Source organism: Pleurodeles waltl, chromosome 4_1, assembly GCF_031143425.1.
Source record: "Pleurodeles waltl isolate 20211129_DDA chromosome 4_1, aPleWal1.hap1.20221129, whole genome shotgun sequence".
Lineage (NCBI taxonomy): Eukaryota > Metazoa > Chordata > Amphibia > Caudata > Salamandridae > Pleurodeles > Pleurodeles waltl.
The window spans coordinates 13,979,896-14,002,093 of NC_090442.1; the positions used below are offsets into that span (position 1 = coordinate 13,979,896).

Here is a 22,198-nt window from a genome sequence, read left to right on the forward strand (position 1 = left end):
CTGGACAGTGATATGCCTGAGGTCACACAGTACATCATTACCTCTCTCTCCTCTCTCTGCAGCGCTTGGGGTTTCTGGGTAGTGATATGCCTGAGGTCACACAGTGTGTCATTACCTCTCTCTCCTCTCTCTGCAGTGCTGGGGTATCTGGATAGTGATATGCCTGAGGGCACACAGTACATCATTACCTCTCTCCCCTCTCTCTGTAGTGCTGGGGGTCTCTGGGTAGTGATATGCTTGAGGTCACACAGTATGTCATTACCTCTCTCTCCTTTCAGAATTGCTGGGGTCTCTGGACAGTGATATGCCTGAGGTCACACAGTACATCATTACCTCTCTCTCCTCTCTCTGCAGCGCTGGGGGTCTCTGGGTAGTGTTATGCCTGAGGTCACACAGTGTGTCATTACCTCTCTCTCCTCTCAGAAGTGCTGGGGGCTCTGGGTAGTGATATGTTTGAGGGCACACAGTATGTCATTACCTCTCTCTCCTCTCAGAAGTGCTGGGGTCTCTGGACAGTGATATGCCTGAGGTCACACAGTACATCATTACCTCTCTCTCCTCTCTCTGCAGCGCTGGGGGTCTCTGGGTAGCGATATGCCTGAGGTCACACAGTGTCTCATTACCTCTCTACCCTCTCTCTGCAGCGCTGGGGGTCTCTGGGTAGTGATATGCCTGAGGTCACACAGTGTGTCATTACCTCTCTCTCTTCACTCTGCAGTGCTGGGGACTCTGGGTAGTGATATGCCTGAGGTCACACAGTGCATCATTACCTCTCTCTCCTCTCAGAAGTGCTGGGGTCTCTGGGTAGTGATATGCCTGAGGTCACACAATGTGTCATTTCCTCTCTCTCCTCTCTGCTGTGCTGCGGTCTCTGGGTAGTGATACGCTTGAGGTCACACAGTACATCATTACCTCTCCCCTCTCTCTGTAGTGCTGTGGGTCTCTGGGTAGTGATATGCTTGAGGTCACACAGTATGTCATTACCTCTCTCTCCTCCCAGAAGTGCTGGGGTCTCTGGACAGTGATATGCCTGAGGTCACACAGTACATCATTACCTCTCTCTCCTCTCTCTGCAGCGCTGAGGGTCTCTGGGTAGTGATATGCCTGAGGTCACACAGCGTGTCATTACCTCTCTCCTCTCTCTGCAGCACTAGGGGTCTCTGGGTAGTGATATGCCAGAGGTCACACAGTACATCATTACCTCTCTCCCCTCTCTCTGCAGTGCTGGGGGTCTCCGGGTAGTGATATGCCTGAGGTCGCACAGTACATCATTACCTCTCTCCCTTCTCTCTGTAGTGCTGGGGGTCTCTGGGTAGTGATATGCTTGAGGGCACACAGTATGTCATTACCTCTCTCTCCTCTCAGAACTGCTGGGGTCTTTGGACAGTGATATGCCTGAGGTCCACAGTACATCATTACCTCTCTCTCCTCTCTCTGCAGTGCTGGGGTCTCTGGATAGTGATATGCCTGAGGGCACACAGTACATCATTACCTCTCTCTCCTCTCTCTGCAGCGCTGGGGGTCTCTGGGTAGTGATATGCCTGAGGTCACACAGTGTGTCATTACCTCTCTCTCCTCTCAGAAGTGCTGGGGGCTCTGGGTAATGATATGCTTGAGGGCACACAGTATGTCATTACCTCTCTCTCCTCTCAGAAGTGATGGGGTCTCTGGATAGTGATATGCCTGAGGTCACACAGTACATCATTACCACTCTCTGCAGCGCTGGGGGTCTCTGGGTAGTGATATGCCTGAGGTCACACAGTGTGTCATTACCTCTCTCTCTTCTCTCTGCAGTTCTGGGGACTCTGGGTAGTGATATGCCTGAGGTCACACAGTGCATCATTACCTCTCTCTCCTCTCAGAAGTGCTGGGGTCTCTGGGTAGTGGTATGCCTGAGGTCACACAGTGTGTCATTTCCTCTCTCTCCTCTCTGCTGTGCTGTGGTCTCTGGGTAGTGATACGCCTGAGGTCACACAGTACATCATTACCTCTCCCCTCTCTCTGTAGTGCTGTGGGTCTCTGGGTAGTGATATGCTTGAGGTCACACAGTATGTCATTACCTCTCTCTCCTCCCAGAAGTGCTGGGGTCTCTGGACAGTGATATGCCTGAGGTCACACAGTACATCATTACCTCTCTCTCCTCTCTCTGCAGCGCTGGGGGTCTCTGGGTAGTGATATGCCTGAGGTCACACAGCGTGTCATTACCTCTCTCCTCTCTCTGCAGCACTAGGGGTCTCTGGGTAGTGATATGCCAGAGGTCACACAGTACATCATTACCTCTCTCCCTTCTCTCTGTAGTGCTGGGGGTCTCTGGGTAGTGATATGCTTGAGGGCACACAGTATGTCATTACCTCTCTCTCCTCTCAGAAGTGCTGGGGTCTCTGGACAGTGATATGCCTGAGGTCACACAGTACATCATTACCTCTCTCTCCTCTCTCTGCAGCGCTGGGGGTCTCTGGGTAGTGATATGCCCGAGGTCACACAGTGTGTCATTACCTCTCTCTCTTCTCTCTGCAGTGCTGGGGACTCTGGGTAGTGATATGCCTGAGGTCACACAGTGCATCATTACCTCTCTCTCCTCTCAGAAGTGCTGGGGTCTCTGGGTAGTGATATGCCTGAGGTCACACAGTACATCATTACCTCTCTCCTCTCTCTCTGTAGTTCTGGGGGTCTCTGGGTTGTGATATGCCTGAGGTCACACAGTACATCATTACCTCTCTCTCCTCTCTCTGCAGCGCTGGGGGTCTCTGGGTACTGATATGCTTGAGGGCACACAGTATGTCATTACCTCTCTCTCCTCTAAGAAGTGCTCGGGTCTCTGGGTAGTGATATGCCTGAGGTCACACAGTGCGTCATTACCTCTCTCTCCTCTCAGAAATGCTGGGGTCTTTGGGTAGTGATATGCCTGAGGTCACACAGCGTGTCATTACCTTTCTCCTCTCTCTGCAACACTAGGGGTCTCTAGGTAGTGATATGCCTGAGGTCACACAGTACATCATTACCTCTCTCCCCTCTCTCTGTAGTGCTGGGGGTCTCTGGGTAGTGATATGCCTGAGGTCACACAGTGCGTCATTACCTCTCTCTCCTCTCAGAAGTGCTGGGGTCTCTGGGTAGTGATATGCCTGAGGTCACACAGTGTGTCATTACCTCTCTCTCCTCTCTGCTGTGCTGCGGTCTCTGGGTAGTGATACGCCTGAGGTCACACAGTACATCATTACCTCTCCCCCCTCTCTCTGTAGTGCTGGGGGTCTCTGGGTAGTGATATGCTTGAGGTCACACAGTATGTCATTACCTCTCTCTCCTCTCAGAAGTGCTGGGGTCTCTGGACAGTGATATGCCTGAGGTCACACAGCGTGTCATTACCTCTCTCCTCTCTCTGCAGCGCTCGGGGTCTCTGGGTAGTGATATGCCTGAGGTCACACAGTACATCATTACCTCTCTCCCCTCTCTCTGTAGTGCTGGGGGTCTCTGGGTAGTGATATGCCTGAGGTCACACAGTGCGTCATTACCTCTCTCTCCTCTCAGAAGTGCTGGGGTCTCTAGGTAGTGATATGCCTGAGGTCACACAGTGTGTCATTACCTCTCTCTCCTCTCTGCTGTGCTGCGGTCTTTGGGTAGTGATACGCCTGAGGTCACACAGTACATCATTACCTCTCTCCCCTCTCTCTGTAGTGCTGGGGGTCTCTGGGTAGTGATATGCTTGAGGTCACACAGTATGTGATTACCACTCTCTCCTCTCAGAACTGCTGGGGTCTGTGGACAGTGATATGCCTGAGGTCACACAGTACATCATTACCTCTCTCTCCTCTCTCTGCAGTGCTGGGGGTCTCTGGGTAGTGATATGCCTGAGGTCAAACAGTGTGTCATTACCTCTCTCTCCTCTCTATGCAGTGCTGGGGTCTCTGGGTAGTGATATGCCTGAGGTCACACAGTGCGTCATTACCTCTCTCTCCTCTCAGAAATGCTGGGGTCTTTGGGTAGTGATATGCCTGACGTCACACAGTGCGTCATTACCTCTCTCTCCTCTCAGAAGTGCTGGGGTCTCTGGGTAGTGAAATGCCTGAGGTCACACAGTGTGTCATTACCTCTCTCTCCTCTCTGCTGTGCTGCGGTCTCTGGGTAGTGATATGCCTGAGGTCACACAGCGTGTCATTACCTCTCTCCTCTCTCTGCAGCGCTGAGGGTCTCTGGGTAATGATACGCCTGAGGTCACACAGTACATCATTACCTCTCTCCCATCTCTCTGTAGTGCTGGGGGTCTCTGGGTAGTGATATGCTTGAGGTTACACAGTATGTCATTACCTCTCTCTCCTCTCAGAAGTGCTGGGGTCTCTGGACAGTGATATGCCTGAGGTCACACAGTACATCATTACCTCTCTCTACTCTCTCTGCAGCGCTGGGGGTCTCTGGGTAGTGATATGCCTGAGGTCACACAGTGTGTCATTACCTCTCTCTTCTCTCTCTGCAGTGCTGGGGGTCTCTGGGTAGTGATATGCCTGAGGTCACAGAGTACATCATTACCTCTCTCTCCTCTCTCTGCAGCGCTGGGGGTCTCTGGGTAGTGATATGCCTGAGGTCACACAGTGTGTCATTAACTCTCTCTCCTCTCTCTGCAGTGCTGGGGTCTTTGGGTAGTGACATGCCTGAGGTCACACAGTGCATCCTTACCTCTCCCTCCTCTCAGAAGTGCTGGGGTCTCTGGGTCGTGATATGCCTGAGGTCACACAGTGCGTCATTACCTCTCTCTCCTCTCAGAATTGCTGGGGTCTCTGGGTAGTGATATGCCTGAGGTCACACAATGTGTCATTACCTCTCTCTCCTCTCTGCAGCGCTGGGGTCTCTGGGTACTGATATGCCTGAGGTCACAGAGTACATCATTACCTCTCTCTCCTCTCTCTGCAGCGCTGGGGGTCTCTGGGTAGTGATATGCCTGAGGTCACACAGTGTGTCATTAACTCTCTCTCCTCTCTCTGCAGTGCTGGGGTCTTTGGGTAGTGACATGCCTGAGGTCACACAGTGCATCCTTACCTCTCCCTACTCTCAGAAGTGCTGGGGTCTCTGGGTCGTGATATGCCTGAGGTCACACAGTGCGTCATTACCTCTCTCTCCTCTCAGAATTGCTGGGGTCTCTGGGTAGTGATATGCCTGAGGTCACACAATGTGTCATTACCTCTCTCTCCTCTCTGAAGTGCTGGGGTCTCTGGACAGTGATATGCCTGAGGTCACACAGTACATCATTACCTCTCTCTCCTCTCTCTGCAGCGCTTGGGGTTTCTGGGTAGTGATATGCCTGACGTCACACAGTGTGTCATTACCTCTCTCTCCTCTCTCTGCAGTGCTGGGGTCTCTGGGTAGTGATATGCCTGAGGGCACACAGAACATCATTACCTCTCTCCCCTCTCTCTGTAGTGCTGGGGGACTCTGGATAGTGATATGCTTGAGGTCACACAGTATGTCATTACCTCTCCCCCCTCTCTCTGTAGTGCTGGGGGCTCTGGGTAGTGATATGCTTGAGGGCACACAGTATGTCATTACCTCTCTCTCCTCTCAGAAGTGCTGGGGTCTCTGGACAGTGATATGCCTGAGGTCACACAGTACATCATTACCTCTCTCTCCTCTCTCTGCAGCGCTGGGGGTCTCTGGGTAGTGATATGCCTGAGGTCACACAGTGTTTCATTACCTCTCTCTCTTCTCTCTGCAGTGCTGGGGACTCTGGGTAGTGATATGCCTGAGGTCACACAGTGCATCATTACCTCTCTCTCCTCTCAGAAGTGCTGGGGTCTCTGGGTAGTGATATGCCTGAGGTCACACAGTGTGTCATTTCCTCTCTCTCCTCTCTGCTGTGCTGGGGTCTCTGGGTAGTGATACGCCTGAGGTCACACAGTACATCATTACCTCTCCCCTCTCTCTGTAGTGCTGTGGGTCTCTGGGTAGTGATATGCTTGAGGTCACACAGTATGTCATTACCTCTCTCTCCTCCCAGAAGTGCTGGGGTATCTGGACAGTGATATGCCTGAGGTCACACAGTACATCATTACCTCTCTCTCCTCTCTCTGCAGCGCTGGGGGTCTCTGGGTAGTGATATGCCTGAGGTCACACAGCGTGTCATTACCTCTCTCCTCTCTCTGCAGCACTAGGGGTCTCTGGGTAGTGATATGCCAGAGGTCACACAGTACATCATTACCTCTCTCCCCTCTCTCTGCAGTGCTGGGGTCTCTGGGTAGTGATATACCTGAGGGCACACAGTACATCATTACCTCTCTCCCTTCTCTCTGTAGTGCTGGGGGTCTCTGGGTTGTGATATGCCTGAGCTCACACAGTACATCATTACCTCTCTCCCCTCTCTCTGCAGTGCTGGGGGTCTCCGGGTAGTGATATGCCTGAGGTCGCACAGTACATCATTACCTCTCTCCCTTCTCTCTGTAGTGCTGGGGGTCTCTGGGTAGTGATATGCTTGAGGGCACACAGTATGTCATTACCTCTCTCTCCTCTCAGAAGTGCTGCGGTCTCTGGACAGTGATATGCCTGAGGTCACACAGTACATCATTACCTCTCTCTCCTCTCTCTGCAGGGCTGGGGGTCTCTGGGTAGTGATATGCCTGAGGTCACACAGTGTGTCATTACCTCTCTCTCTTCTCTCTGCAGTGCTGGGGACTCTGGGTAGTGATATGCCTGAGGTCACACAGTGCATCATTACCTCTCTCTCCTCTCAGAAGTGCTGGGGTCTCTGGGTAGTGATATGCCTGAGGTCACACAGTACATCATTACCTCTCTCCTCTCTCTCTGTAGTTCTGGGGGTCTCTGGGTTGTGATATGCCTGAGCTCACACAGTACATCATTACCTCTCTCTCCTCTCTCTGCAGCGCTGGGGGTCTCTGGGTACTGATATGCTTGAGGGCACACAGTATGTCATTACCTCTCTCTCCTCTAAGAAGTGCTGGGGTCTCTGGGTAGTGATATGCCTGAGGTCACACAGTGCGTCATTACCTCTCTCTCCTCTCAGAAGTGCTGGGGTCTCTGGGTACTGATATGCCTGAGGTCACACAGTGTGTCATTTCCTCTCTCTCCTCTCTGCTGTGCTGCGGTCTCTGGGTAGTGATACGCCTGAGGTCACACAGTACATCATTACCTCTCCCCTCTCTCTGTAGTGCTGTGGGTCTCTCGGTAGTGAAATGCTTGAGGTCACACAGTATGTCATTACCTCTCTCTCCTCCCAGAAGTGCTGGGGTCTCTGGACAGTGATATGCCTGAGGTCACACAGTACATCATTACCTCTCTCTCCTCTCTCTGCAGCGCTTTGGGTCTCTGGGTAGTGATATGCCTGAGGTCACACAGCATGTCATTACCTTTCTCCTCTCTCTGCAACACTAGGGGTCTCTGGGTAGTGATATGCCTGAGGTCACACAGTACATCATTACCTCTCTCCCCTCTCTCTGTAGTGCTGGGGGTCTCTGGGTAGTGATATGCCTGAGGTCACACAGTGCGTCATTACCTCTCTCTCCTCTCAGAAGTGATGGGGTCTCTGGGTAGTGATATGCCTGAGGTCACACAGTGTGTCATTACCTCTCTCTCCTCTCTGCTGTGCTGCGGTCTCTGGGTAGTGATACGCCTGAGGTCACACAGTACATCATTACCTTTCCCCTCTCTCTCTGTAGTGCTGGGGGTCTCTGGGTAGTGATATGCTTGAGGTCACACAGTATGTCATTACCTCTCTCTCCTCTCAGAAGTGCTGGGGTCTCTGGACAGTGATATGCCTGACGTCACACAGCTTGTCATTACCTCTCTCCTCTCTCTGCAGCGCTCGGGGTCTCTGGGTAGTGATATGCCTGAGGTCACACAGTACATCATTACCTCTCTCCCCTCTCTCTGTAGTGCTGGGGGTCTCTGGGTAGTGATATACCTGAGGTCACACAGTGCGTCATTACCTCTCTCTCCTCTCAGAAGTGCTGGGGTCTCTAGGTAGTGATATGCCTGAGGTCACACAGTGTGTCATTACCTTTCTCTCCTCTCCGCTGTGCTGCGGTCTTTGGGTAGTGATACGCCTGAGGTCACACAGTACATCATTACCTCTCTCCCCTCTCTCTGTAGTGCAGGGGGTCTCTGGGTAGTGATATGCTTGAGGTCACACAGTATGTGATTACCACTCTCTCCTCTCAGAACTGCTGGGGTCTGTGGACAGTGATATGCTTGAGGTCACACAGTACATCATTACCTCTCTCTCCTCTCTCTGCAGTGCTGGGGGTCTCTGGGTAGTGATATGCCTGAGGTCAAACAGTGTGTCATTACCTCTCTCTCCTCTCTATGCAGTGCTGGGGTCTCTGGGTAGTGATATGCCTGAGGTCACACAGTGCGTCATTACCTCTCTCTCGTCTCAGAAATGCAGGGGTCTCTGGGTAGTGAAATGCCTGAGGTCACACAGTGCGTCATTACCTCTCTCCCCTCTCTCTGTAGTGCTGGGGGTCTCTGGGTAGTGATATGCTTGAGGTCACACAGTATGTCATTACCTCTCTCTCCTCTCAGAAGTGCTGGGGTCTCTGGACAGTGATATGCCTGAGGTCACACAGTACATCATTACCTCTCTACCCTCTCTCTGTAGTGCTGGGGGTCTCTGGGTAGTGATATGCTTGAGGTCACACAGTATGTCATTACCTCTCTCTCCTCTCAGAAGTGCTGGGGTCTCTGGACAGTGATATGCCTGAGGTCACAGAGTACATCATTACCTCTCTCTCCTCTCTCTGCAGCGCTGGGGGTCTCTGGGTAGTGATATGCCTGAGGTCACACAGTGTGTCATTACCTCTCTCTCCTCTCTCTGCAGTGCTGGGGTCTTTGGGTAGTGACATGCCTGAGGTCACACAGTGCGTCCTTACCTCTCCCTCCTCTCAGAAGTGCTGGGGTCTCTGGGTAGTGATATGCCTGAGGTCACACAGTGCATCATTACCTCTCTCTCCTCTCAGAATTGCTGGGGTCTCTGGGTAGTGATATGCCTGAGGTCACACAATGTGTCATTACCTCTCTCTCCTCTCTGCAGCGCTGGGGGTCTCTGGGTAGTGATATGCCTGAGGTCACACAGTACATCATTACCTCTCTCCCCTCTCTCTGTAGTGCTGGGGGTCTCTGGGTAGTGAAATGCCTGAGGTCACACAGTGTGTCATTACCTCTCTCCTCTCTCTGCAGCACTAGGGGTCTCTGGGTAGTGATATGCTTGAGGTCACACAGTATGTCATTACCGCTCTCTCCTCTCAGAATTGCTGGGGTCTCTGGACAGTGATATGCCTGAGGTCACACAGTACATCATTACCTCTCTCTCCTCTCTCTGCAGCGCTTGGGGTTTCTGGGTAGTGATATGCCTGACGTCACACAGTGTGTCATTACCTCTCTCTCCTCTCTCTGCAGCGCTGGGGGTCTGTGGGTAGTGATATGCCTGAGGTCACACAGTGTGTCATTACCTCTCACTCCTCTCTCTGCAGTGCTGGGGTCTTTGGGTAGTGACATGCCTGAGGTCACACAGTGCGTCCTTACCTCTCTCCCCTCTCTCTGCAGCGCTGGGGGTCTCTGGGTAGTGATATGCCTGAGGTCACACAGTGCGTCCTTACCTCTCTCTCCTCTCAGAAGTGCTGGGGTCTCTGGGTAGTGATATGCCTGAGGTCACACAGTACATCATTACATCTCCCCTCTCTCTGTAGTGCTGTGGGTCTCTGGGTAGTGATATGCTTGAGGTCACACAGTATGTCATTACCTCTCTCTCCTCCCAGAAGTGCTGGGGTCTCTGGACAGTGATATGCCTGAGGTCACACAGTACATCATTACCTCTCTCTCCTCTCTCTGCAGTGCTGCGGTTCTCTGGGTAGTGATATGCCTGAGGTCACACAGCGTGTCATTACCTCTCTCCTCTCTCTGCAGCACTAGGGGTCTCTGGGTAGTGATATGCCTGAGGTCACACAGTACATCATTACCTCTCTCGCCTCTCTCTGCAGTGCTGGGGGTCTCTGGGTAGTGATATGCCTGAGGTCGCACAGTACATCATTACCTCTCTCCCTTCTCTCTGTAGTGCTGGGGGTCTCTGGGTAGTGATATGCTTGAGGGCACACAGTATGTAATTACCTCTCTCTCCTCTCAGAAGTGCTGGGGTCTCTGGACAGTGATATGCCTGAGGTCACACAGTACATCATTACCTCTCTCCTCTCTCTCTGTAGTTCGGGGGGTCTCTGGGTTGTGATATGCCTGAGGTCACACAGTACATCATTACCTCTCTCTCCTCTCTCTGCAGCGCTGGGGGTCTCTGGGGACTGATATGCTTGAGGGCACACAGTATGTCATTACCTCTCTCTCCTCTAAGAAGTGCTGGGGTCTCTGGGTAGTGATATGCCTGAGGTCACACAGTGCGTCATTACCTCTCTCTCCTCTCAGAAGTGCTGGGGTCTCTGGGTAGTGATATGCCTGAGGTCACACAGTGTGTCATTTCCTCTCTCTCCTCTCTGCTGTGCTGCGGTCTCTGGGTAGTGATACGCCTGAGGTCACACAGTACATCATTACCTCTCCCCTCTCTCTGTAGTGCTGTGGGTCTCTGGGTAGTGATATTCTTGAGGTCACACAGTATGTCATTACCTCTCTCTCCTCCCAGAAGTGCTGGGGTCTCTGGACAGTGATATGCCTGAGGTCACACAGTACATCATTACCTCTCTCTCCTCTCTCTGCAGCGCTGGGGGTCTCTGGGTAGTGATATGCCTGAGGTCACACAGCGTGTCATTACCTTTCTCCTCTCTCTGCAACCTTAGGGGTCTCTGGGAAGTGATATGCCTGAGGTCACACAGTACATCATTACCTCTCTCCCCTCTCTCTGTAGTGCTGGGGGTCTCTGGGTAGTGATATGCCTGAGGTCACACAGTGCGTCATTACCTCTCTCTCCTCTCAGAAGTGCTGGGGTCTCTGGGTAGTGATATGCCTGAGGTCACACAGTGTGTCATTACCTCTCTCTTCTCTCTCTGCTGTGCTGCGGTCTCTGGGTAGTGATACGCCTGAGGTCACACAGTACATCATTACCTCTCCCCCCTCTCTCTGTAGTGCTGGGCGTCTCTGGGTAGTGATATGCTTGAGGTCACACAGTATGTCATTACCTCTCTCTCCTCTCAGAAGTGCTGGGGTCTCTGGACAGTGATATGCCTGAGGTCACACAGTACATCATTACCTCTCTCCCCTCTCTCTGCAGTGCTGGGGGTCTCTGGGTAGTGATATACCTGAGGTCACACAGTACATCATTACCCCTCTCTCCTCTCTCTGCAGTGCTGGGGTCTCTGGGTAGTGATACGCCTGAGGTCACACAGTGTGTCATTACCTCTCTCTCCTCTCTCTGCAGCACTAGGGGTCTCTGGGTAGTGATATGCCTGAGGTCACACAGTACATCATTACCTCTCTCTTCTCTCTCTGCAGTGCTGGGGGTCTCTGGGTAGTGATATGCCTGAGGTCACACAGTACATCATTACCTCTCTCGCCTCTCTCTGCAGTGCTGCGGTCTCTGGGTAGTGATATGCCTGAGGTCGCACAGTACATCATTACCTCTCTCCCTTCTCTCTGTAGTGCTGGGGGTCTCTGGGTAGTGATATGCTTGAGGGCACACAGTATGTTATTACCTCTCTCTCCTCTCAGAAGTGCTGGGGTCTCTGGACAGTGATATGCCTGAGGTCACACAGTACATCATTACCTCTCTCTCCTCTCTCTGCAGCGCTGGGGTCTCTGGGTAGTGATATGCCTGAGGTCACACAGTGCATCATTACCTCTCTCTCCTCTCAGAAGTGCTGGGGTCTCTGGGTAGTGATATGCCTGAGGTCACACAGTACATCATTACCTCTCTCCTCTCTCTCTGTAGTTCGAGGGGTCTCTGGGTTGTGATATGCCTGAGGTCACACAGTGCATCATTACCTCTCTCTCCTCTCTCTGCAGCGCTGGGGGTCTCTGGGGACTGAAATGCTTGAGGGCACACAGTATGTCATTACCTCTCTCTCCTCTAAGAAGTGCTGGGGTCTCTGGGTAGTGATATGCCTGAGGTCACACAGTGCGTCATTACCTCTCTCTCCTCTCAGAAGTGCTGGGGTCTCTGGGTAGTGATATGCCTGAGGTCACACAGTGTGTCATTTCCTCTCTCTCCTCTCTGCTGTGCTGCGGTCTCTGGGTAGTGATACGCCTGAGGTCACACAGTACATCATTACCTCTCCCCTCTCTCTGTAGTGCTGTGGGTCTCTGGGTAGTGATATGCTTGAGGTCACACAGTATGTCATTACCTCTCTCTCCTCCCAGAAGTGCTGGGGTCTCTGGACAGTGATATGCCTGAGGTCACACAGTACATCATTACCTCTCTCTCCTCTCTCTGCAGCGCTGGGGGTCTCTGGGTAGTGATATGCCTGAGGTCACACAGTGTGTCATTACCTTTCTCCTCTCTCTGCAACCTTAGGGGTCTCTGGGAAGTGATATGCCTGAGGTCACACAGTACATCATTACCTCTCTCTCCTCTCAGAAGTGCTGGGGTCTCTGGGTAGTGATATGCCTGAGGTCACACAGTGCGTCATTACCTCTCTCTCCTCTCAGAAGTGCTGGGGTCTCTGGGTAGTGATATGCCTGAGGTCACACAGTGTGTCATTACCTCTCTCTCCTCTCTGCTGTGCTGCGGTCTCTGGGTAGTGATACGCCTGATGTCACACAGTACATCATTACCTCTCTCCCCTCTCTCTGTAGTGCTGGGGGTCTCTGGGTAGTGATATACCTGAGGTCACACAGTGCGTCATTACCTCTCTCTCCTCTCAGAAGTGCTGGGGTCTCTAGGTAGTGATATGCCTGAGGTCACACAGCGTGTCATTACCTCTTTCTCCTCTCTGCTGTGCTGCGGTCTTTGGGTAGTGATATGCCTGAGGTCACACAGTACATCATTACCTCTCTCCCCTCTCTCTGCAGTGCTGGGGGTCTCTGGGTAGTGATATGCCTGAGGTCAAACAGTGTGTCATTACCTCTCTCTCCTCTCTATGCAGTGCTGGGGTCTCTGGGTAGTGATATGCCTGAGGTCACACAGTGCGTCATTACCTCTCTCTCCTCTCAGAAATGCTGGGGTCTCTGGGTAGTGATATGCCTGAGGTCACACAGTGCGTCATTACCTCTCTCTCCTCTCTGCTGTGCTGCGGTCTCTGGGTAGTGATACGCCTGAGGTCACACAGTACATCATTACCTCTCCCTCTCTCTGTAGTGCTGGGGGTCTCAGGGTAGTGATATGCTTGAGGTCACACAGTATGTCATTACCTCTCTCTCCTCTCAGAAGTGCTGGGGTCTCTGGACAGTGATATACCTGATGTCACACAGTACATCTTTACCTCTCTCTCCTCTCTCTGCAGCGCTGGGGGTCTCTGGGTAGTGATATGCCTGAGGTCACACAGCATGTCATTACCTCTCTCCTCTCTCTGCAGCGCTGAGGGTCTCTGGGTAGTGATATGCCTGAGGTCACACAGTACATCATTACCTCTCTCCCCTCTCTCTGTAGTGCTGGGGGTCTCTGGGTAGTGATATGCCTGAGGTCACACAGTGTGTCATTACCTCTCTCTCCTCTCAGAAGTGCTGGGGTGTCTGGGTAGTGATATGTCTGAGGTCACACAGTGTGTCATTACCTCTCTGTCCTCTCTGCTGTGCTGCGGTCTCTGGGTAATGATAGGCCTGAGGTCACACAGTACATCATTACCTCTCTCCCCTCTCTCTGTAGTGCTGGGGGTCTCTGGGTTGTGATATGCTTGAGGTCACACAGTATGTCATTACCTCTCTCTCCTCTCAGAAGTGCTGGGGTCTCTGGACAGTGATATGCCTGAGGTCACACAGTACATCATTACCTCTCTCTCCTCTCTCTGCAGCGCTAGGGGTCTCTGGGTAGTGATATGCCTGAGGTCACACAGTGTGTCATTACCTCTCTCTTCTCTCTCTGCAGTGCTGGGGGTCTCTGGGTAGTGATATGCCTGAGGTCACACAGTACATCATTACCTCAATACCCTCTCTCTGTAGTGCTGGGGGTCTCTGGGTAGTGATATGCTTGAGGTCACACAGTATGTCATTACCTCTCTCTCCTCTCAGAAGTGCTGGGGTCTCTGGACAGTGATATGCCTGAGGTCACAGAGTACATCATTACCTCTCTCTCCTCTCTCTGCAGCGCTGGGGGTCTCTGGGTAGTGATATGCCTGAGGTCACACAATGTGTCATTACCTCTCTCTCCTCTCTCTGCAGTGCTGGGGTCTTTGGGTAGTGACATGCCTGAGGTCACACAGTGCGTCCTTACCTCTCCCTCCTCTCAGAAGTGCTGGGGTCTCTGGGTAGTGATATGCCTGAGGTCACACAGTGCGTCATTACCTCTCTCTCCTCTCAGAATTGCTGGGGTCTCTGGGTAGTGATATGCCTGAGGTCACACAATGTGTCATTACCTCTCTCTCCTCTCTGCAGCGCTGGGGGTCTCTGGGTAGTGATATGCCTGAGGTCACACAGTACATCATTACCTCTCTCCCCTCTCTCTGTAGTGCTGGGGGTCTCTGGGTAGTGATATGCTTGAGGTCACACAGTATGTCATTACCTCTCTCTCCTCTCAGAATTGCTGGGGTCTCTGGACAGTGATATGCCTGAGGTCACACAGTACATCATTACCTCTCTCTCCTCTCTCTGCAGCGCTGGGGGTCTCTGGGTAGTGATATGCCTGAGGTCACACAGTGTGTCATTACCTCTCTCTTCTCTCTCTGCAGTGCTGGGGGTCTCTGGGTAGTGATATGCCTGAGGTCACACAGTGCGTCCTTACCTCTCCCTCCTCTCAGAAGTGCTGGGGTCTCTGGGTCGTGATATGCCTGAGGTCACACAGTGTGTCATTACCTCTCTATCCTCTCAGAAGTGCTGGGGGCTCTGGATACTGATATGCTTGAGGGCACACAGTATGTCATTACCTCTCTCTCCTCTCAGAAGTGCTGGGGTCTCCGGACAGTGATATGCCTGAGGTCACACAGTACATCATTACCTCTCTCTCCTCTCTCTGCAGCGCTGGGGGTCTCTGGGTAGTGATATGCCTGAGGTCACACAGTGTGTCATTACCTCTCTCTCCTCTCAGAAGTGCTGGGGTCTCTGGGTAGTGATATGCCTGAGGTCACACAGTGTGTCATTTCCTCTCTCTCCTCTCTGCTGTGCTGCGGTCTCTGGGTAGTGATATGCCTGAGGTCACTCAGTGTGTCATTATCTCTCTCTCCTCTCTCTGCAGTGCTGGGGTCTCTGGATAGTGATATGCCTGAGGGCACACAGTACATCATTACCTCTCTCCCCTCTCTCTGTAGTGCTGGGGGTCTCTGGGTAGTGATATGCTTGAGGTCACACAGTATGTCATTACCTCTCTCTCCTCTCAGAATTGCTGGGGTCTCTGGATAGTGATATGCCTAAGGGCACACAGTACATCATTACCTCTCTACCCTCTCTCTGCAGCGCTGGGGGTCTCTGGGTAGTGATATGCCTGAGGTCACACAGTGTGTCATTACCTCTCTCTCCTCTCTCTGGAGTGCTGGGGTCTTTGGGTAGTGACATGCCTGAGGTCACACAGTGCGTCCTTACCTCTTCCTCCTCTCAGAAGTGCTGGGGTCTCTGGGTAGTGATATGCCTGAGGTCACACAGTGCGTAATTACCTCTCTCTCCTCTCAGAATTGCTGGGGTCTCTGGGTAATGATATGCCTGAGGTCACACAATGTGTCATTACCTCTCTCTCCTCTCTGCAGCGCTGGGGGTCTCTGGGTAGTGATATGCCTGAGGTCACACAGTACATCATTACCTCTCCCCCCTCTCTCTGTAGTGCTGGGGGTCTCTGGGTAGTGATATGCCTGAGGTCACACAGTGCGTCATTACCTCTCTCTCCTCTCAGAAGTGCTGGGGTCTCTGGGTAGTGATATGCCTGAGGTCACACAGCGTGTCATTACCTTTCTCCTCTCTCTGCAACACTAGGGGTCTCTAGGTAGTGATATGCCTGAGGTCACACAGTACATCATTACCTCTCTCCCCTCTCTCTGTAGTGCTGGGGGTCTCTGGGTAGTGATATGCCTGAGGTCACACAGTGCGTCATTACCTCTCTCTCCTCTCAGAAGTGCTGGGGTCTCTGGGTAGTGATATGCCTGAGGTCACACAGTGCGTCATTACCTCTCTCTCCTCTCTGCTGTGCTGCGGTCTCTGGGTAGTGATACGCCTGAGGTCACACAGTACATCATTTCCTCTCCCCCCTCTCTCTGTAGTGCTGGGGGTCTCTGGGTAGTGATATGCTTGAGGTCACACAGTATGTCATTACCTCTCTCTCCTCCCAGAAGTGCTGGGGTCTCTGGACAGTGATATGCCTGACGTCACACAGTACATCATTACCTCTCTCTCCTCTCTCTGCAGCGCTGGGGTCTCTGGATAGTGATATGCCTTAGGGCACACAGTACATCATTACCTCTCTCCCCTCTCTCTGTAGGGCTGGGGGTCTCTGGGTAGTGATATGCTTGAGGTCACACAGTATGTCATTACCTCTCTCTCCTCTCAGAATTGCTGGGGTCTCTGGATAGTGATATGCCTGAGGTCACACAGTGTGTCATTACCTCTCTCCCCTCTCTCTGCAGTGCTGGGGGTCTCTGGGTAGTGATGTGCCTGAGGTCACACAGTGCATCATTACCTCTCTCTCCTCTCTGCAGTGCTGGGGGTCTCTGGGTAGTGATATCCCTGAGGTCACACAGTACATCATTACCTCTCTCCCCTCTCTCTGTAGTGCTGGGGGTCTCTGGGTAGTGATATGCCTGAGGTCACACAGTACATCATTACCTCTCTCCCCTCTCTCTGTAGTGCTGGGGGTCTCTGGGTAGTGATGTGCCTGAGGTCACACAGTGCATCATTACCTCTCTCTCCTCTCTGCAGTGCTGGGGGTCTCTGGGTAGTGATATCCCTGAGGTCACACAGTACATCATTACCTCTCTCCCCTCTCTCTGTAGTGCTGGGGGTCTCTGGGTAGTGATATGCCTGAGGTCACACAGTACATCATTACCTCTCTCCCCTCTCTCTGTAGTGCTGGGGGTCTCTGGGTAGTGATATGCCTGAGGTCACACAGTGCATCATTACCTCTCTCCCCTCTCTCTGTAGTGCTGGGGGTCTCTGGGTAGTGATATGCCTGAGGTCACACAGTGCATCATTACCTCTCTACCCTCTCTCTGTAGTGCTGGGGGTCTCTGGGTAGTGATATGCTTCAGGTCACACAGTATGTCATTACCTCTCTCTCCTCTCAGAAGTGCTGGGGTCTCTGGACAGTGATATACCTGAGGTCACAGAGTACATCATTACCTCTCTCCCCTCTCTCTGTAGTGCTGGGGTCTCTGGGTAGTGATATGCCTGAGGTCACACAGTGCGTCATTACCTCTCTCTCGTCTCAGAAATGCTGGGGTCTCTGGGTAGTGATATGCCTGAGGTCACACAGTGCGTCATTACCTCTCTCTCCTCTCAGAAGTGCTGGGGTCTCTGGGTAGTGAAATGCCTGAGGTCACACAGTGTGTCATTACCTCTCTCTCCTCTCTGCTGTGGTGCGGTCTCTGGGTAGTGATACGCCTGAGGTCACACAGTACATCATTACCTCTCCCTCTCTCTGTAGTGCTGGGGGTCTCTGGGTAGTGATATGCTTGAGGTGACACAGTATGTCATTACCTCTCTCTCCTCTCAGAAGTGCTGGGGTCTCTGGACAGTGATGTACCTGAGGTCACACAGTACATCTTTACCTCTCTCTCCTCTCTCTGCAGCGCTGGGGGTCTCTGGGTAGTGATATGCCTGAGGTCACACAGCATGTCATTACCTCTCTCCTCTCTCTGCAGCGCTGAGGGTCTCTGGGTAGTGATATGCCTGAGGTCACAGAGTACATCATTACCTCTCTCCCCTCTCTCTGTAGTGCTGGGGGTCTCTGGGTAGTGATATGCTTGAGGTGACACAGTATGTCATTACCTCTCTCTCCTCTCAGAAGTGCTGGGGTCTCTGGACAGTGATGTACCTGAGGTCACACAGTACATCTTTACCTCTCTCTCCTCTCTCTGCAGCGCTGGGGGTCTCTGGGTAGTGATATGCTTGAGGTCACACAGTATGTCATTACCTCTCTCTCCTCTCAGAAGTGCTGGGGGTCTCTGGGTAGTGATGTGCCTGAGGTCACACAGCATGTCATTACCTCTCTCCTCTCTCTGCAGCGCTGAGGGTCTCTGGGTAGTGATATACCTGAGGTCACACAGTACATCATTACCTCTCTCCCCTCTCTCTGTAGTGCTGGGGTCTCTGGGTAGTGATATGCCTGAGGTCACACAGTGCGTCATTACCTCTCTCTCCTCTCTCTGCAGCACTAGGGGTCTCTAGGTAGTGATATGCCTGAGGTCACACAGTACATCATTACCTCTCTCTCCTCTCTCTGCAGCGCTGGGGGTCTCTGGGTAGTGATATGCCTGAGGTCACACAGTGTGTCATTACCTCTCTCTCTTCTCTCTGCAGTGCTGGGGGTCTCTGGGTAGTGATATGCCTGAGGTCACACAGTGTGTCATTACCTCTTTCTTCTCTCTCTGCAGTGCTGGGGTCTCTGGGTAGTGATACTCCTGAGGTCACACAGTGTGTCATTACCTCTCTCTCCTCTCTCTGCAGCACTAGGGGTCTCTAGGTAGTGATATGCCTGAGGGCACACAGTACATCATTACCTCTCTCTCCTCTCTCTGTAGTGCTGGGGGTCTCTGGGTAGTGATATGCCTGAGGTCACACAGTGCGTCATTACCTCTCTCTCCTCTCAGAATTGCTGGGGTCTCTGGGTAGTGATATGCCTGAGGTCACACAATGTGTCATTACCTCTCTCTCCTCTCTGCAGCGCTGGGGGTCTCTGGGTAGTGATATGCCTGAGGTCACACAGTACATCATTACCTCTCTCCCCTCTCTCTGTAGTGCTGGGGGTCTCTGGGTAGTGATATGCTTGAGGTCACACAGTATGTCATTACCTCTCTCTCCTCTCAGAATTGCTGGGGTCTCTGGACAGTGATATGCCTGAGGTCACACAGTACATCATTACCTGTCTCTCCTCTCTCTGCAGCGCTTGGGGTTTCTGGGTAATGATATGCCTGACGTCACACAGTGTGTCATTACCTCTCTCTCCTCTCTCTGCAGCGCTGGGGGTCTATGGGTAGTGATATGCCTGAGGTCACACAGTGTGTCATTACCTCTCTCTTCTCTCTCTGCAGTGCTGGGGGTCTCTGGGTTGTGATATGCCTGAGGTCACACAGTACATCATTACCTCTCTCTTCTCTCTGCAGTGCTGGGGACTCTGGGTAGTGATATGCCTGAGGTCACACAGTGCATCCTTACCTCTCTCTCCTCTCAGAAGTGCTGGGGTCTCTGGGTAGTGATATGCCTGAGGTCACACAGTGTGTCATTTCCTCTCTCTCCTCTCTGCTGTGCTGCGGTCTCTGGGTAGTGATACGCCTGAGGTCACACAGTACATCATTACCTCTCCCCTCTCTCTGTAGTGCTGTGGGTCTCTGGGTAGTGATATGCTTGAGGTCACACAGTACCTCATTACCTCTCTCTCCTCTCTCTGTAGTGCTGTGGGTCTCTGGGTAGTGATATGCTTGAGGTCACACAGTATGTCATTACCTCTCTCTCCTCTCAGAAGTGCTGGGGTCTCTGGACAGTGATATGCCTGAGGTCACACAGTACATCATTACCTCTCTCTCCTCTCTCTGCAGCGCTGGGGGTTTCTGGGTAGTGATATGCCTGAGGTCACACAGTACATCATTACCTCTCTCTCCTCTCTCTGCAGTGCTGGGGTCTCTGGGTAGTGATATGCGTGAGGTCACACAGTACATCATTACCTCTCTCCCCTCTCTCTGCAGCGCTGGGGGTCTCTGGGTAGTGATATGCCTGAGGTCACACAGTGTGTCATTACCTCTCTCTCCTCTCTCTGCAGTGCTGGGGTCTCTGGGAAGTGATACGCCTGAGGGCACACAGTACATCATTACCTCTCTCCCCTCTCTCTGTAGTGCTGGACTCTCTGGGCAGTGATACACCTGAGGTCACACAGTGTGTCATTACCTCTCTCCCCTCTCTCTGCAGTGCTGGGGCCTCTGGGTAGTGATACGCCTGAGGTCACACAGTACATCATTACCTCTCTCCCCTCTCTCTGCAGCGCTGGGGGTCTCTGGGTAGTGATATGCCTGAGGTCACACAGTACATCATTACCTCTCTCTCCTCTCTCTGTAGTGCTGGGGGTCTCTGGGTAGTGATATGCCTGAGGTCACACAGTACATCATTACCTCTCTCCCCTCTCTCTGTAGTGCTGGGGTCTCTGGTTAGTGATATGCCTGAGGTCACACAGTGTGTCATTACCTCTCTCTCTGCAGTGCTGGGGGTCTCTGGGTAGTGATATGCCTGAGGTCAAACAGTGTGTCATTACCTCTCTCTCCTCTCTATGCAGTGCTGGGGTCTCTGGGTAGTGATATGCCTGAGGTCACACAGTGCGTCATTACCTCTCTCTCGTCTCAGAAATGCTGGGGTCTCTGGGTAGTGATATGCCTGAGGTCACACAGTGCGTCATTACCTCTCTCTCCTCTCAGAAGTGCTGGGGTCTCTGGGTAGTGAAATGCCTGAGGTCACACAGTGTGTCATTACCTCTCTCTCCTCTCTGCTGTGGTGCGGTCTCTGGGTAGTGATACGCCTGAGGTCACACAGTACATCATTACCTCTCCCTCTCTCTGTAGTGCTGGGGGTCTCTGGGTAGTGATATGCTTGAGGTGACACAGTATGTCATTACCTCTCTCTCCTCTCAGAAGTGCTGGGGTCTCTGGACAGTGATGTACCTGAGGTCACACAGTACATCTTTACCTCTCTCTCCTCTCTCTGCAGCGCTGGGGGTCTCTGGGTAGTGATATGCTTGAGGTCACACAGTATGTCATTACCTCTCTCTCCTCTCAGAAGTGCTGGGGTCTCTGGGTTGTGATATGCCTGAGGTCACACAGTACATCATTACCTCTCTCTCCTCTCTCTGTAGTGCTGGGGGTCTCTGGGTAGTGATATGCCTGAGGTCACACAGTACATCATTACCTCTCTCTCCTCTCTCTGTAGTGCTGGGGGTCTCTGGGTAGTGATATGCCTGAGGTCAAACAGTACATCATTACCTCTCTCTCCTCTCTCTGCAGCGCTGGGGGTCTCTGGACAGTGATATGCCTGAGGGCACACAGTACATCATTACCTCTCTCTCCTCTCTCCGCAGTGCTGGGGTCTCTGGGTAGGGATATGCCTGAGGTCACACAGTGTGTCATTACCTCTCTCTCCTCTCAGAAGTGCTGGGGTCTCTGGGTTGTGATATGCCTGAGGTCACACAGTACATCATTACCTCTCTCTCCTCTCTCTACAGCGCTGGTGACTCTGGATCCAGACACTGCTGATAGACCCTCTCTGAGGACGGGAGACGCGTGGGAAGCGTGGGATGGACACACAGACCGCAGCCCCGGCCGGACAACCCCAAGAGAATCACTCATGTTCCCGCTGTGCTGGGGCGGGAGGGGTTCACCTCGGGGAGACATTACTGGGAGGTGCAGCCGCTGCAGGATGGGAAGGTGTGGGCAGTGGGGGTCGCACAAGAGTCCGTGAGAAGGGAGGGGTCTATCGTGTCCCATGAGGGGGGGGTCTGGGCTGTGGGGTGGTGGTATAATGATAATGGTCGGTACTCAGCTCTCACCTCCCCTCTCTCCTCCCCTCGCACCCCCCTGCGCCCCCGCCAGCGCCCCCTGAAGCTGGGGCTGTACCTGGACTATGAGGGGGGGCGGCTGTCCCTGTACAACGCGGACACCTGGGAGCATCTCTACACCTTCAGTGACTCCTTCACCGGGTGGCTGCGCCCCTACTCCACCGGGTTCAGGTGGGCCTGGAGTGGGCAGTGACTGCAGATAGGTCTGGAGTGGGCAGTAAGTGCCGGTGGGTCTGGAGTGGGGAGTGAGTGCAGGTGGGGCAGTGAGTGCTGGTGGGTCTGGAGTGGGCAGTTAGTGCCGGTGGGTCTGGAGTGGGGCAATGAGTGCAGGTAGGGCAGTGAGTGCAGGTTAGTCTGGTGTGGGCAGTGAGTGGGGGTAGGGCACTGAGTGCAGGTGGGGCAGTGAGTGCCAGTGGGTCTGGAGTGGGCAGTGAGTCTGGA

The 22,198-nt window shown here is 52.8% G+C and overlaps 1 protein-coding gene across 3 annotated transcripts in view; it reads left to right on the plus strand.

Annotated features, from left to right (window-relative positions):
• LOC138288414 (uncharacterized) overlaps positions 1-21,918 on the plus strand; it is a 112,595-nt gene extending 90,677 nt beyond the window's left edge. For all 3 annotated transcript variants that reach the window (XM_069229973.1, XM_069229972.1, XM_069229971.1), the window contains one exon: positions 21,425-21,918. In XM_069229973.1, coding sequence (XP_069086074.1) covers positions 21,425-21,660 — 236 coding nt within the window. In that variant the 3' untranslated portion in view covers positions 21,661-21,918. The remainder of the gene's footprint in view (positions 1-21,424) is intronic.
• The last annotated feature ends 280 nt before the right edge of the window (positions 21,919-22,198 follow it).